At 27.0% G+C, this 17,658-nt stretch overlaps 1 protein-coding gene across 2 annotated transcripts in view; it reads right to left on the bottom strand.

Moving 5' to 3' along the window:
• The window catches only part of LOC100199001 (E3 ubiquitin-protein ligase TRIP12), a 60,554-nt gene extending 45,733 nt beyond the window's left edge, over positions 1-14,821 (bottom strand). The window contains exons 1-4 of one of the 2 annotated variants that reach the window (XM_065788690.1): positions 14,546-14,821; positions 13,721-13,774; positions 12,869-13,417; positions 5,281-5,337 (exon numbers count right to left, since the gene is read on the bottom strand). In XM_065788690.1, the coding sequence (XP_065644762.1) occupies positions 5,281-5,337; positions 12,869-13,417; positions 13,721-13,774; positions 14,546-14,637 (752 nt within the window). In that variant the 5' untranslated portion in view covers positions 14,638-14,821. Of the gene's footprint in view, positions 1-5,280; positions 5,338-6,455; positions 6,559-12,868; positions 13,418-13,720; positions 13,775-14,545 lie in introns of those variants that run through there. The other variant, XM_065788691.1, reaches the window with a different exon arrangement.
• Positions 14,822-17,658: the final 2,837 nt, after the last annotated feature.

Below are 17,658 nucleotides of genomic sequence, written 5' to 3' on the forward strand. Positions count from 1 at the left end.
ATTCAGAGATTAATGTAAAAATAAACGATTATAATATGAAAATGCAAGTTGATACCGGAAGAGTTTAAGAAAGAAAGGGATTATATTCGAATGGAAAAAGGAACATCAACATGCATTTGAATTGCTAAAAAGGAAGCGAAGAACCTGTAGTAAAGGTTTATGACATCAACCAAGATCTGGAATTGACAACCGATGCCAGTGAAAAAGCTATATCTGGAATACTTTCACAAAATGGCCATCCTGTATTGTATCTCTCGCGAACTTTATCAGACGCTGAGACAAGATATTCTAATATTGAAAGAGAAGCTTTGGCTATTGTATGGTCTACTCACAGGGCTAGGCATTTTCTGTTGGGTAGAAAATTCAAACTAATATCCGATCACAGGCCACTGGAATTTATATTTGATGGTAATAAAGAACTGCTCAAAGTCACATCCGCTAGAATTTTAAGATGGGCCATACAAATGATGGCATTCGATTACGAAATAAACTATAAGAAGGGAGAGAATATTCCTCATGCCGATGCCTGATCAAGATTGTCTTTTCTATCACAAGATGAAGAGAAGGACCAAGGGACATTTATACACTTAGTCGAATCAGATATTGTTAACCTTGATCAAATAATGAAAGAAACGGAAAATGATAGAGTATTGATGGACATCAAAACCAGAATTAGCAAAAATAATTGGGGCAGATGCTCTGTAACAGAAAGACCTTATAAATCTATTAGGAATAAACTGACTATCGAAAAAGGAATCATATGTAATGGAGATCTCATTATACCCCCTCGAACGATGAGAAAGATGTTCATCAAATCGGTCCATGATGACATACATTGTGGCACAATGCAAACGCGATGTCGATTAAAGTTGGAAGCCTGGTGGCCTGGCTACTGTCAAGATGTCGAAGAATACGTAAAAAAGCTGTGAAAAATGTGCTGAAATAAAAGTGAAGAAGGAGAGGACATTACATACATGGCCAAATGAAAGTAAACCTTGGTGTAGAGTGCATATGGATCATGCCCATATGCAGGGCATAGGATTGTTTTTAATTTTAGTAGACTCCTTTTCTGGATGGCCGGAAGTTATTAAGGTAAATAACCGTGAAGCTGCCACAGTGAAGGCAGTACTACAAAATATCTTTTCGAGAAATGGAGTTCCAGAAGTTTTGGTGTCCGACAACGCTGCCGAAATTCATGATACCACCTTGCAGCAGTGGCTAAAGAAAATAGGTTGCTTGCCGTATAAAACCCCGCCATACCACCCTCAATTTAATGGAGCGGCCGAAAGAATGGTAGAGACAGTAAAGATGGGGTTAAAAGCGTATTCGCCAGATAAAGGTTCATTATGTGGATATTTAACCAGAATGCTTTTAAGTTATAGGACAATACCCCATGCAGGGAGATCAAGAAGTCCTCTCACTATGAGTTTTGAAAGTGGAACACCATTATGGTATCAACAAAAACCAGATTCCAAACCTGAACCTGCTGCATTCATATCTCAGGCTGGTTTTAACACTGCAATCATTTTGAGGAATAACTCTTCCGGTACATTAGCACACTGTGATCAAATAAACAAACACCTAAATGAACCTAACACGCCTATGAATAATGAAGACGCTATACATGATGATCCCATCAACAATGAGAAACTCGACCCTTCCAATAGTGATAGATCTGATATGCATGATATGCCAGAACTACCTGTAACTAAGGAAGAACATATCCAGAATCGAAGAACTACACGGTCGACAAGGAACAATGTTTATATATATACGTGGCGTTTTTTTTAGTTATTAGATTTATGCATGTAAAGATGGCTTACTTATAATATATATGTATTTCATTACAAGTTCTGGTATTTATTAACGTTACAACAGAAGTCACTGAAAAGACATTTTCGAACAGTGCAGGCACCAACGTTTATGCTAGACTGTGTCAAACACAGTCAAACAAAAAATAATGTTGTCTGTTTTTGAAGCAATAACTCTTGGTCCTTAGGTAAATTGTTATTTTTTCATGAAAAGTTCATTTTTTTTTAAAATTTTTTTTTTTATTAAAAAAAAAATGATTCAAGTAATTGTGATATAGGATTATAATAGAAATAATGAAATGATATTCCTTTAATTTATTCATAATTAAATGTTTTTGAAAATAACATGCTTATGGTTATAAGGTAAAAAAAAAAAATTTTAATTGCGAATTTAATTATTTACCAAAATTAGTTTCAAAGAAAAATACTGCTTAATTTAATTGAAAATGCTCAAATAAAAATTGATTTAATTTTTTTTTGCTGAATCAGCATTAAATGCAAAAAAATCAATGAAAAAAACAACAACATTTTCCATCTTTTTTATGACATAATGAGCTATAACTTACAACATTGATAGGTTATATTTTAATAAACAAAACCTTACTAGTAAAACTAAAAATGATGATTTTTAAAATGGTAGCTCTTTTGATTTTAAAGGATATTATCAATACAGTTAATAACAATTTATTCAAATGGAAACAAATTTAAGATTAGTTCTAGTAAGATATTTATAAAGAAACAACCCTGAATATTTAAACTCAATTGCCTATTTGGTTCTACAGATATGAATGATTTGCTGTTCGCAGTCAGACAAAAAAAAAATACAATCGAGAAATCAAGTTTCAAAGCTTAAAATAATATGATTAAAAATTTCCTGATATATAAGAGTCTACTCTCTCTATTTCTTTTTCTTTATTAATCTAACCCTTCCTGATAGATCTCCGTTTCTTCCGAGCTTTTTTTTGCTTAGGAGTGGAACTTTTTATTCATCTTTTTTACTTTGAATATGTCTTTCTGCCTTGAATAATAAAACTATGGGCAACAGCTGCAAATAAGTGAAAATTCTTTTAACTCTCAAACTGTCATTAATTTATTACAGCTGAAGCAACACCCAGATATGGTACCTTTTTAGTAACAAAATTTTTAGTAACAAAATTTTTAGTAACAAAAATTTTTTGTTACTAAAAATTTTTTCAAAATTTTTAGTAACAAAAATTTTTTGAAAAAATGTTTGTTAAAAGCATCATTTGAATTTTGTGTTGCGCCATCCAGGTACTTTGATAACAAATCATCTGACCATAGTGCTGAGAATGTGTCTATAAGAATATTTTTAATGGCTTGAGGCAGATTAATTGATGGCTTATAATTTTTATAATTCTGGTAATACTTGCACCAACTTTCTTTGTACATGGACAAAGTTGATGTCTCTCTTCACTACTACTTATATCCTTGCAATTTCATAATCCAGCCAAAACAGATTTTTTCATATTGTACAAGGCTAAATTATGGTCTCCACTCCATACTGCTCCACACTCCTAACTCCTAATATGGGTTATACCATAATATTTTTGCATTTTATTTATAATCTTATCAGTCAATCTTCCTTTCAGTGATATAATTTTCCTATCATCTAGCTTTTTATCTTATAAGTCATATCGAATTTGACACAACTGGATACCTAGGTGTTTTTGGACATGACCAACACACTATATCTTTACTGGCACAAGATCATCTTCACATGGCTTTGCCTCCCCAACATTCTTATATGATTCAGTATCTGTCTCCTATATAATAAAAATAGCGCTTTGTCAATTATTTCATAAAAAATAATGAAGCACCTGCTGATTCCATGGCACCCGATTGACATGATTGAAAGTGGTTGAGGTCGCAAACATGTGTCTTCTAGAAATTATCATAACCACTTTTATTGCTTTTACCTTGCCACAAATCACATCGGTGACAAAACTTTAAAAGTACCTGGTAGTCAACAACTTAACGGTTAGTTTTTGCAACAGCAATGCATACAACATTTAGTGATGAATTACCACATGTCTGTCATGAATAATCAATTCTGTTTGTATATCAACAATATCATTTTCAGATGCATTCAGAAAATCTTGCGCCAAGAATGAAATAGTGGAGTAACCATTATTGTTACTCCACTATTTCATATTATTGGAGTAACCATTATTATTACCTTTTGCAGATTTTTCCAGAAGAGCCTCAATTGCCTTGAAATACTTGGTTAACTTTTTTCTTTTTGAAACTTATGTTTTACCATAATAAAACATTACACTTTTTTCTCTAAGCTTAACAAAAAACATCAAAGCATATTACTTTGCTTTACAACTGATTCAAAAGTTTACTTAATTAAACAGAACCAAGAAAATAATTAAAATCTAGTCTGTTGGTTAATACATATATAAAATTGGTTACTATGTGCATCACTAAGTAATGTCATTTACACTTATCAACAAAAACAATATTTTACATTTATTTTTGTTATTAAACCCGTATTGTGCTATATGTGGTTAGAAAGCCAATTAAATTATACACAAAGTTAGCTAAAAAACTAAGTTTTTTTCTCACTAAAATTGCTGTATTTTTACCACCATAAATAGTTATGTAGTTATTGCTTAATTAAGAACTTTTTTGCATTGTTTATTTAAGTATATATAATACTTAGATAATACACTTACAAGATTATGCAGTTCTGTTGTTTTAATTGTAGTTTTAACATTTTGTATCAACTAAAATCAACTAAAAAGTTGTATTGTGAATCCTATTTATTATTTATTAATTTAAAAAAAATTACTCACAGTAATCTATCATTTTTTTATTTATTTTTCTCATTTATGTAACTCTTATTTATTAAATATTAATTACTCGTTGTAATAAATTATTTTCTTTTTAATTACATACTATTTATTGCAGAATCATAAATTGTTCTTATAAGTTGCTAATTTCATTCTATTATAATAAAGTAAACTTTTTTATAAATAGTAAAAATTTTATGCAAAATGTTTCCAAAAATATTTAAAATATGAACTTGAATTAAATTATTGATGAAAGCCCGAGAACTAAGATATTACATACTTTAATATATTTTTTTTACAAAAAAATATTTTTTTTTAAGAACAATTTATCTGGAAGAATTGTTATTGGTATTTGCAACCATAGTGTATATATTTTAGTGAAAGTCTATATAACCCCCTTAAATTATATTCAAGATTCATGCTGATAATGGTGTGTTTAACATTGTTTTCAGCTAAATAATCAGAGATTGAATTTGTAGAATGATGTAAAGCATTGTATTGACATTGTATTGAGTCGATTAAGGCTAATTAAAACATCAGTTATAATTGGCTTAAATCAGAACTAGAAACATCACATTTCTCAGTTTTGGGAAGGTGAAAAAATATTTATTTATATAAATTTATAACATGCAAAAAAAAGTACTATTAAAAACCTGGAATTCTCCATAACTGTTGGCTGAGAGTTGGCTACTCGAGATCTTCTATTTCTCCTATAATAAAAAAACTGAAAAAATTGACTAAATTGTACATATTAAAATTTTTTAAATTTATTTATCAACATGAGCTTTCTTTGTAAAAAATATATGAATGTGTGTGTGTCTATACATACATATATATATATATATATATATATATATATATATATATATATATATATATATATATATACATACATACATACATATATATATACATATATATATGTTATTTTTATATTAATATTTATATATACATATATAGAGTGAGTTTAGCACTCTATTAAAAATGTCATATTATAAAAATACTTTTTAATACATTTTTTTAAGTTAATTTAAAAAGACATTAATTTTTTTTCACATGTATAAAAACAATCTTGTTACTTTGGAGTAATGTTACTAATAGATTATCAAAACAAAACTATACAATGTTCAGTTATGTAAGTATGTAATAATGAATATATAGCAGAAACTTATCATGACTTTTATAAGCACTTTATTTGTTTTATTACAAACTTTGTTTTACAGCTTTTGTTGCATTTCTATTTATACAATCCCATATTAAGCAGAGGGGTTTAAAATGATATTAACAATGTTGTAAAAAACAATGTTTTTATTTACCCATGATTTATTAAACATGTTAACAAAAATGTCAAATAAATTGGAAAAGTTTTTAAGTGATAGTAAGGTGGGAATAATAAATATATGGATTGTATTTATATCAACTCACAGTGTTCACATAAATAAATAAAAAAGTCAACAATAAATTTGTTTTTATTTGCATTAGCAATAAAACAGCTATCGACAAACGATTAAGCTTAAAAAATCTTGATTTATGGATTTAAACTTATTTTTGGTTGTGATCCATGCATTTTAATAATTGTTGGCAAACCTTTTAATAAACAGCTTTTTATCAATTTTAACTAATTTTTATTTTCTACTATTAAAAATGAACTAGAAAGCCTTTTAACTATTGTTATTAATAAACCTATATAAAAAAAAAGATTTAAAAAAATCTTATACACAAAAACTTTCACTGTGTATTTTTCTAAAACAATATTTTCAAAACAAACAAAAAAAAACAAATTAAAAACAAAAGCATTATAATACGTGCAACAACAAAAAAAAGTTACTTTTTAAAACTGTTCTGTTGCATTAAAGCATCAAGTGATAGTCATTAAAATAACAAAACAATTATCTTTTAAGTCATAACATTAATTGCTTTTAAAACTCAATTAAATAGGATTTGCAATACAAGGATTAGATCTTAATTCATTAAAATTTTGAACCTTTTGTGAATAAGTTAGATTTGCAAAGAGTTTGTTATCAAGTTTTTTTTAAAAAGGTATTAATCGATAATGAATAAAACTGGAATTTTGCTTATAATTTAAAAAAAAACAAAAAACAATTAAAGAAAATTAATAAAAATTTGGGATTTGAACAAACAGTAAAAAAAAATGTATAATCAAAAATAAATAGAAGAATTAACAAACAAAATACAAATTATTATTCTATAAATAAATAAAACTTTTAATATACTATTATATTATAGTATATACAGTATAAACTAAAAGAATGAAATAATTGTAAAACTTTTTCATTCAGTTTAACCCTTATTTAGCTATTTTGTATCATTATTTAAATATATTTTTTAAATCATTTTTAACTTAAAAGTTCTTTTTTTTTTGGGTAAGGGTAACCCTAAAAGTTTCAATTTTTTTTATTATTTGTTATTATAAAATACATATTGTTCATAGGTTTTTTTATTAGAAAATTTTAAAAGTCATTTATTATTTTACCATTTTTCTTGCCACGTAATTTTTAAGCTTAACTTAGTTGGCTTAACTTAAATGACTATAAATGTGTATTGGCTTATACTGCCTTGATTCATCCACTAACAGCTTACACTTTAAGCTGCTCTACATTTGCACAAAAATACTCCCCGGCTGTTTTTAAAAAATTTTCACATTGAAAAAAAAATAGCCTTACTCTAAGGTAAATTACAAATTCCAATAAAAAAATTGCTTTACATTTATAAACTATGATTGAGAATAATTAAGATTGCTATTGCAATATCCTACTAAAGAAAAAGAAAATTAACAAATAGCCACTTGTGTTACCTAGGTGCTAAAACAAAACTTAATTGCGACCTTTCAATAACTATTCTTAACAATATAACGTTTATTCAATTCTCTCACAAATAGACTAAACCTGAGTACATTCTTTGCCGCAAAAACACTTCCACTAAGCACATAAAACATCCTGTATATTTAAAACCAAAATAAAAATATTTTAAAATAATTATACTACATTATATATTTTATAATAAGAGAATAATATAATACAATTATATTTAGTATAAGGATGATAAAAAGATAGTACATAATTTAAATATTTATTGTTTTTATAAATTCTAGAAAACTCCATGTCTTGCGAGTAGTCATGAATATTCTGAAATTGTCTTGAATAGCCAAACTACTGAAATTGTCTTGAATAGTTAACTACTGAAATTGTCTTGGATAGCCAAACTACTGAAATTGTCTTGAATAGTCAAACTACTGTTCAAGTATAGTTATGAATAGCCGAAACTCTTTATGACTATTCTTGACTTACTATAACAACTATAACAAGCCACAGGAAATGCATTCTAAGAGTTTTATCACTTATCATTTGTATTTGACAAGCTATCATTTTTTAGCTTACAATTCAGTAGTTTTATGTACAGTATAGGTTTTTTATCGTATATAAATCAGAAAAGTAATTTGGCTGGCAAAAGCATAACAATGAAAGACTCATTGGTTTATATGATCTTTGCTTACTGTTCTCTAATTTTAGTGCTCTATATATCATTGTATTTTTTTTTTTTTTTTTTGCAATTTATTACCCTAATTAATGCTAAACTAATTTTTAAGGCAATTGGAATTTTTTAGAAGCTTTTAATCTTTTAGGTTTACTATCATCTAACAGACTTTTCAGTTGACCAGTATGATAATTTTTTTTTTCATTATTCTACTAACAATTGAGTTTTTCCATTTAAAATGCTTCATGAAATTTTATGGGATTACTCTTTATAAACAATAAATTTACAATTTTTTTTACTTCTAAGAATTTTATGATACAAATATAAATTCTAATAAATATATTTTAATAAATATATAAATAAAATCTAATAAATATTAATTCTAATTTATATGCATATATTTATTTATATTTATATGCAACAACTAATGGATATCAAAATTTTATACCCATATCTAATTTTGATACTGTGGTTCCTAAAATTTTATTTGAGGTTTCTTGTTGTTTCCAGATGTCTTTATTGGTTCTCTTGGTTTACTGAGAGATTCACCCTGCTTTGAGTGGTATTTTGTGTGGCATATTGTATATATTTAATAACATAATAGTATATTTTAAAATAATAATAAGTTAGTAAGGTAAGATTTGGGGAGCGTTTGTTTAATGCGCTATAGTTAAAAAAAAAAAAAAAAATTTGTTTGATTTTTTCATTTAAGGTCCCCATGTATGATTGTTGTTGGAGTCAAACTCACAACTAAAAATCAAAACCTTCTAGCATTTCATGTTAACTGCTAGGGATTTATGTGTTTGCAATTTTCGAAATCATAACACTTGGTAGCATTGAGGTAGCAAAATAGTCACCGCCAGAGCTAGATAAATCAAAGAATGTTTATCAAAAAGTTAAACTAAAAACAAACATTTAGTCAATTTCTTTAGTCAAATATCAACGTTCAGTTCAAAAGTATTATAGTAAAGCGACATTTCATTATTATTGTTTTAAAGTTTGTTACTACATTTATTTTGCATTAAAAAATATCATTGTAGATTTTTAAAAATTTTTTAATAAATATTGTGAAACTTTCTTTGAAGTTAAATTTTACATTCTACGTTTTACTATTTTACTTATATTCCTCCATAACTAAATTTATATTTTTAAAATCATATTTAATTCAAAGTCTTTTAAATAAAATTTATTTAAAATAATCATAGTCACAGTTAAATGCTTCTTTTTTGCAACTTAATACTTTCTAAATAAATGTCACATTGTTGTTATTAAAAGATAATTTAAATATTTCAAAATAATTTTGAATATTTTAAAATAAAAGTTTTTGCTTAATGTTTCAAGTGTTTTAAGCCTAGAATTTTTAGAAACAATTAAGGACTGTTACTTATTAGAAATAGTTAATAAACCAACATTCAAGCATAATTTACTCAATATCATTTCAATTAATAATCCTGATCGTGTATATGCAGTAGAAATAGACCCATATTGGTTCCACTGAGTGAAATTAGTTTCAAAAAAATCAAAAAGATTTATGAGATTACAATTGTGGTGATTATGAAGTAAATCACTCAATGATGTTAATTGACTTGTGAACTTCTATGGTAAAGACGCTAACCAATGTTATAATATTTTTATTGACTTTTATAATAAACTAGTTTGTTCCCATGAAATCTCTCTTCAACCTCGACTTATCCAAATCAGTACCTAGATGGATAAATAAAGATATCAAAAAAGCTTTGAGATATAAATTACATCTTTTCAAAAAGATGAAGCAGTAAATTAAATAAAGGTAAGCTTAAAACTGAATTCAACAAACAATGCAAATTAGTTAAAAACCAGTAAATAAGGCAGTTTTACAATATAAAGAAAATATTTTAATGCATGCAAAAGAAAATCATAAAATTTTGTACTCTTACATTAACAAAACAAAATTAAAAATGACATTAGGACATTAGTATTTGATGCTGACAGGAAAAAAAGTCACAGACAAAAAATATATTATTCATTGTTTAAACCAACAGTTTCAAAAAGCTCTGACCCATAACAGAACATTCATACTAGAGTTCCAACCAAAAAAATCAAACTATATCTTACATTGACAGTAAAACTCTATTTATTAACACTCGAGTAGCTGCTATATTGTGCAGTTTAGACAAATCTAAACTCCCTGGAGGACCACCTTGATGTCCATTTAGACTGGTCTATAAAGGCTCTAGAAGCTGCCCAAAAAAGAGCAGTTAATGAGTAATGAAACTTGTGGCAGCAATAAGAAATTTAGATTATAAAACCAGTTTAACTTATTTCAATCTACAAACTCTAGAACATAGAAAGGAAAGAGGGAATTTGATTCAACATTTTAAGACAGTCAAAGGATTTAATGAAGTTAATTGGATTTATATCAATCTCCTACTACATTCCTTATCAGCACAAGAACCTGCAAGTAATGTTAGAGGCTCTATAAATAAGACTGTCAAGACAATTAACAAGAAACCAAGCGAGATTTGATTTCTTTATAAACAGGATAGCACTCTTATGGAATAAGTTACTTTAGCAAGATATTGATTCAAGAAGTGTCAATGAATTCAAAAATCAATATGACAAGTTTATTGTTGCTAAACAGGCATCTGCTCATGTCTGCTAGGCAGACTTCATGAGAAATTTAGTTTTTTCCCATTGCAAATTATTGTATTATAATAATGTAAAACTGCTGAGTGTGTAAGAAAATCACTATTTCTTAAAATGCAAACTGCGTAATGCTTCTTAATAAGGCCTGCAAATAATTCAATATTAAAACATGCTATGAATTAATATTTATTTTCTCAGTAGAACATTTTTATTCATCCTTATACTTTGCTTTGTTAGAAACAATAAAATTTTCAAAACTGAAAATAAAGTTAAAACCAATAAGCATCTTGCCAATGCTAAATAAAAAAGATGCTGGAAAGTGATTTGGACTAACTCAGTAAACTAATGCAAACAATTTAAATAAAAGACAATTAACTAATTCTGGTATTCTACTTAGCAAAAAATAAACAAATTTATTTAAATATAGATATTCAAATATAAACATTATTAATCAAGTTATAATTATTTTCTTTTAAACAAATAGATCTTATATTAAAACCTTTAATTATTTTGCTAATCTAAAGTTTTAATAACAATCTTATATATATTTTTATTAGTTGCCTAAAAAAGCTAATGTATTTTTAATAGGCTTAGGTTATTGACTACTTAGTTTCAATGGAAACTAAGTAGTCAATAACCTAAATTTGCCCTTCAATTTTTTTGTGAAAAATGTGCACAAAAAAATTGTAGGGCAAATTTACCATTTAATCTTGCAACAATGTGTGAGTTTTGCAAATAAGTATAAAAATTACTTTGAATGAAAAAAATAGTCACTTAAATACAAAGACATCTTGAAAATAGTTACTTTGTAACTAGGATGTAAAACTAATTTAAAATAGAACAACTTCTTATTTTTCATGTTTTTTAATAATTAAATTAGAAGTATTATTTATTTGGAAATGTGGTCAAACAAACTTTTGTAATCAAATAATTTAGTTATTAGTTTTATTTTACTAAAGCTAGTAATAAATAGAGTGTAATTTAACAACCTAGTTTAAAAAATTAGGCAATTCTCAAGTTTTGCAACCTTAACTATAATTAAACAATCAAATTTGGATAACTTGTGTTTGTGTTCCAGGGTAAAAAGAGGGCTGTAAAAACAAAAACATGAAGATGCCCTTCTTGTTTGTAGTGACCTATTTTACAGATCAGGACTAAGTACTTTTATCATAATACTAATATTAGGAAAAATACCATTAAAAGTTTATGAGCTCCTTACCTATAATTAAATTAGAGCTTTTACAGCCCTCGGAATTAAGGTTGGCATTTGGCAAGGCTGACCTAACAGTCGACCTGAAAGTGTTTGAGGTTGGCAAAAAATTGCTGACATCATTTCTATGTTTTATGGTAAGACCTTTGTATCAATTTTATTTTGCCGACCTCTGAAAGATTGAGGTCGGCAAATTATTGCAGGCCTCCTTTTTTCCAAATTCTAAGGGTTGCTTTTATAAACCTGAGTTTACCTTCTCCAAGGTAAGTTGCCTTTTCAATGAAAAATTCTTTTTGGCTTGATTATTCAAATTTAATAAAAAAATTAATCATTCAACAATATTACAATACCAACTTATAGCAATATAAGAATCAACTAAGGCAACTTCTTCATCACTATATATTAACTAAATTTTGAAAAAATATTGATATGACTCGTTATCAACTTTTAAAAAATACCTTGGTAAACAAGACATTAAGACAAGTATTAAATCATTGAATTGTTAAAACATTTCTATATGTAAGTAGATAACTGCTTTTAATTGAAAATTATTAATATTAATTGTGTTTAAGTTAACGACTAATAAAGGCAGTAAATCCGAAAGAAGCTTTAAATTTTTGACAAATTTTAATTATCAAATTTTTCTAAATTTTGAAATTTAGAAAAATTTAAAAAATTTATTTTTTTATTTGGTCTTACTATGGCCAAGGGCAGCCTTTAGGTAAAAAGATTATCTCTCAAACTTAATCTTAAACAAAAACCTTGGTAAGCAAGGCCACTTCAACTTTGTTACTAAGACTTGTTTTTAAAACTAAAAACATGTCTCATTATCACATTATTAAAAACTCAAATAACTCAGTAAAACTGTAACTACATACTATATAGCAATGATAATAGATGAAAATATATACCTAGTACTAGCACAAGACCCCAGGTTTACACTAGCTGTCCTCCGACCGGGAGGACTCCTGTTTCGAGAAGACCAGCCACCCGTCTTGGAAATTCTTTGCTTTACAGAACTACGTAACTTTTTGGGTGAAAATAGAGGTGCTAATTTTTGCTTACGCTTACGAGATGTCTGATCAGAGAAACTTTTGGTTATTTTTTTAGTTTCCTCTAAAAATGGAGCAGGTAATATAATTGCACTTTTGCTTTTAGATAATTTATTTTCTTTCACTTCAGAATCTAATGCAACACCAAGCTCAGTAGTTAAATTAATAAGTGACTTAATAGGCTCTGAAAAACTTTCAGAAGTTGTTAGGTTATACTCAGATTTACAGCTTGAACTCTCCGGGTTTGTTGATAGAGATTCACTTAATATATCTAAAGATGATTGAGATTCTTTTAACTTTTTTCTTTGTTTGTTAAATTTTTTCTTTCTCCCTCCAATATCAGATTTATCACTGCAAGTAAGTTGCGTATCTGATTGTGATACTCTTGATTTTCTTTTACTCTTTAACCTAAAGAAATTTTTTTCTCATTAAATAATGAATATATTCATTAAAAATATAGTACACATCAAAAAAGCAAAAAAAATAAAAATAAAAAGTAAATAAATTTAAGTAATTTTAATATAATCATAACTAAAATTTTCCAGTGATTTTGTTATTTTTTAATAACAAAATTAAATAACTTTTATTTAATTTTACTAAACTAAAAAAAAACTGTTTGATTCAATAGAACTGAATAATTTTAATTCAATTTATGAATTTTATTCTTAAATTATTTAATTAGTTCTATTTTAGTTTATTTGTATTAGTTACCTTAAATCTTCGGTTCCAAATTTCTGTGTTTGCAATGAATCTTGATTTGACGGTCTAATTAAACAATAAGTATAAACATATAATCAAGAGTCAATCTAAATAATTTGTTTTAGTCCAAAATTCTATTTTTTGACTGTTTATTTAATTTTACATTATTGAAAATGCATTTTTAGGAAATGAAATTATAAAGTTTAAAGTTTAATTGGATTAACCATTTATAAGGTATATGTTTTAATCAAACTGTATATCATTTTTCATGGCTTTTATATTTCAATGACAGTTAGATCTAATTATTCTTATAAACAACCATAACCATAATATGATTTTTAATTTATATTATATTGGTTACATTTTCATTGTTACAATTTCATTACATTACATTTCATTACATTACATTTCTTTACATTACATTGTTACAATTTCATTACATTACCTTTAAATTGATTAAAAACAATACTTTTACAATATTTAAAATAAATGAATAGCTCAAAGCTAATTGTCGCGATAATAAAAATTTTATGTCATTAATTCACACAATGTTGGATGATGTTCCTTACATTTGTTAACACTTAAGCATAAAAATAAATTAAAAAGAGTACATTATCAAAGCACACTATCTCATAACAGATAGGATTTACATCTATATGTGAAATTATTTTTCTGCTTACAATTTTGTATTTTTTAAATTTGACAACTTTAAAACACAAGAAAACTTTTTCACTTCAATAATATATTATTGTTTCCCAATATAAATTATTACATTTAAAATTATTTAATGAAATTATAAAAATAATAACTAATAAATAGGCTAAACAGTTCCATTACCCCTGTTCAGGTATAATATTTCTTCTTGAAGCACGAGTTTTTCCTAAAATCTTTTGTGACCCACTCTGGTCAGATTGTACATCATCAGCCATTCAGGGTTTTTTGTTCCTATTTTCCGCTCTCTACTATTACGAGAAGGAAAAATACATCTTTTCAATCCTTCATTAAAATTTTTGAAAAAGAAATAAATTTCAAAAGCACTTTAGGTACGACAAAATCGTTATCTCCAATTTTTGCTATAGAGACCTGGTTCTAGTTTTTTTTTTTTTTATTTACGCTATTTAGTAATCCACTGAAACCTTGTTTGCAGTAGATTGCATTATTGAGATATTTACTTTTCACGAGTAACAAAATAGTGTAATTAAATAGACAGGGCAACATTACGTTTTGAAAATACTTAGTTTTTGCAAAGCTACCAGTTATGAAATAATAATATTTTGTCAGTTTGCTTTATCATAATGATCCATTACCGTCACCTGCATGTGTTTTTAGTTTGTAAGTAGAAAATTTTGTAACAAAAATTGAAATGTAAAATTAATAAATTTGTCATCTGGTCACGCGTCTTGGCAAGATCTAGTTTACTATGCATTTTCTGTCTCCAAATTTATTAAATATTAGAAGCCATTAATTACTTAACCTAAAGTAGTTAATTGTTTTTAAAAAAAAAGTCACTAAATAGACACGCGCTGCGAAAAAAATCATTTTAAAAAACGATCCACCCGTGAAAAGATACTACTCATCAGCAGTAAGTCTAGTTGTAATAAATTTTTTTTAAAGCTTAGAAATATGAATCTACGTTAATATTATTTTAAAAAAATTGATTGGTATTTTAAGATACTAGATATATATGCAGTTTCTATTCCAAACATTTAAAAAATTTTATGTTGAACTGTTATAGAAAAAGTCATCTTGCCCCATTCACCATCTCCCCCTATCTTCCCCAAATTTTATAAAATGATATGTGTTTCCAATATTCATTAGAAAACATTTTTTTTTTTACATGTATTAGATCATACTTCTAATATACACTATATTAATCCTGTATTTCATTAAACAAATTTATATCCAACAAGCGTGTTAACAACCACTGTTTAAGGGGCTATCCATTAATTATGTCAAAAAAATAGGGGGAGAGGGATCTAAATTTTTTTTGACAATTGTTGAAAAATGGGAGTGGGAAGATCAAAACAAGTTGACATCAATAATGTTACTTTTTTAATAAATTTAATTACTTAAAAGGAAAATTATGCGGCGTTTGCAGTCCTGTGTTACATCTCAACCTTCAGTATTTTAATAAAGCTGTTTATATTCCTACTTTTTAAAAACCGTGTTGTGCTTTAAAACAAAAATCATGTTGTGCTTTAAAAAGACCAAACACATGCAGAACTAAATAAGCGCACACGAGATGTTTACTCGTAGCGCAAATATTTGTTTAAAGTCATTGCTGGTTAGTCTGCTGTGCAAACTAAAAGGATTTTTGTGAGTACATGATCTACATATTATTTATACGTTTATACCAGGGCTAGGCAACCAGGGCTAGGCAACCTTCAAGCATCGTGTGGTTCTTTCGAAGTCAATATGCGGCTCTTTAGCTCCATGAACGAACATTATTATAATATTGAAATAAAGATGTTGGTAGCTTTTTAAAAGCTTAAAAACTTTGTAAATTGCCATTTTTGGGTCTTCCGTCTCAAAAGATTGCCGACCCTTGGTTTAAAAAAATTTGTTAAATGCATTTTTTTTTTATATACGAATAACAATATATGGAAGTGAAATATTAGAAATAAATGGCTTCTACTGAAAAATTTTATTAGGTTTAAAGTTAAAGTGAGGAGGATTGGTACATTGAAGTGTTGTATTAATTTGAAATATGTTCATAATTTAAACGTGTAATACATTTATATAATACATTTATTAGTATAAAATACATTTTACAGTATATATTATGGTATACAATACATTTTTTTTGAACCCTTTAATCTTTTATTTTGTTCAGAGGAAGCCTTTGTAGTTATAAATTGGAAATATGTTAATTTGTTAAAAGTTTATTAATTTTTATTTCTATACCGTTTACCTTTATTCACTTTTTGTTCAGAGTAAACATTTGTTTTTTACCTTTAACTATTTGCATTATATTCTAGTTTCTAGAATATAATGCAAATTATTTTAATAATTAAAGGTCAATAAAAATTATCAGAAGGCTTAAGAGTAAGTAAATTATGAGAATTGAAAAAATATAAAAACGGAAGATGATTTTAAAACACTGACGTCTGAGAAATTAGGTTAAGTGTTTTGAACAAGAATGAATAGTTACTTTTAAAGAATGTAATTTTGCTAAACAACAAAACACTTAAGATTATATTTTGGTGAATGAAATATGTGATGATAGCAGCAATAATAGTAGTATTTTAAAAAAGACAAAAAAAATATAGTCTTATAAAGATATTGCTGCTAGAACAGATCTAACTACCCGTGCAGCCGTGGCGCAGTGGTTAGAGTTCTGCTCAGAACCAAGAGATCCACGGTTTGACGCCGGCTAGTCAAGTTAAGCGAAATTGGTAAGGAAGGAGGTGTAAACTTTCTAGTTAAATGTTATTCCGCAGTGCTCTGTGATAAGACCGTAAGGTTTTCAAAAAATAGAGTGCCCCCCGATAAAAAAAATTTGATGTGGGTCAGATGTGTCATTAAATGATAGCCAGACTTCTTTTATGGAATGGCGTGAATGTGAACCATACTTGACTATGGTACTTATACTACTTAGCTTAAAGCTACATATAGCCTATATGTGTCTATAATACTTATTCCACTTAAGTATTAAAAATACCATAACACACATAGTCAACATCTACGCCGTCCCATAAATTGAATATGTTTATCACATTTGGTCCGCATCAGATTTTCTTGACTGGCATGCATTTCTAAACAATTAAAAAGATGTTTTTTTATCAATACGAAACAATAAAAAAAAAAATTATCAAGAAAAATATAATACCTTGTAAAAAAAAAATTACCGTGCAGTCAACTAAAGGTTACTTAAAATCAAGAAAAAAAAACAAGCGGAAAAATTAATTAGAAAAAGAGTAGATTATTTGCATAGATTAACATATTTAGCT

Source organism: Hydra vulgaris, chromosome 01, assembly GCF_038396675.1.
Source record: "Hydra vulgaris chromosome 01, alternate assembly HydraT2T_AEP".
NCBI lineage: Eukaryota > Metazoa > Cnidaria > Hydrozoa > Anthoathecata > Hydridae > Hydra > Hydra vulgaris.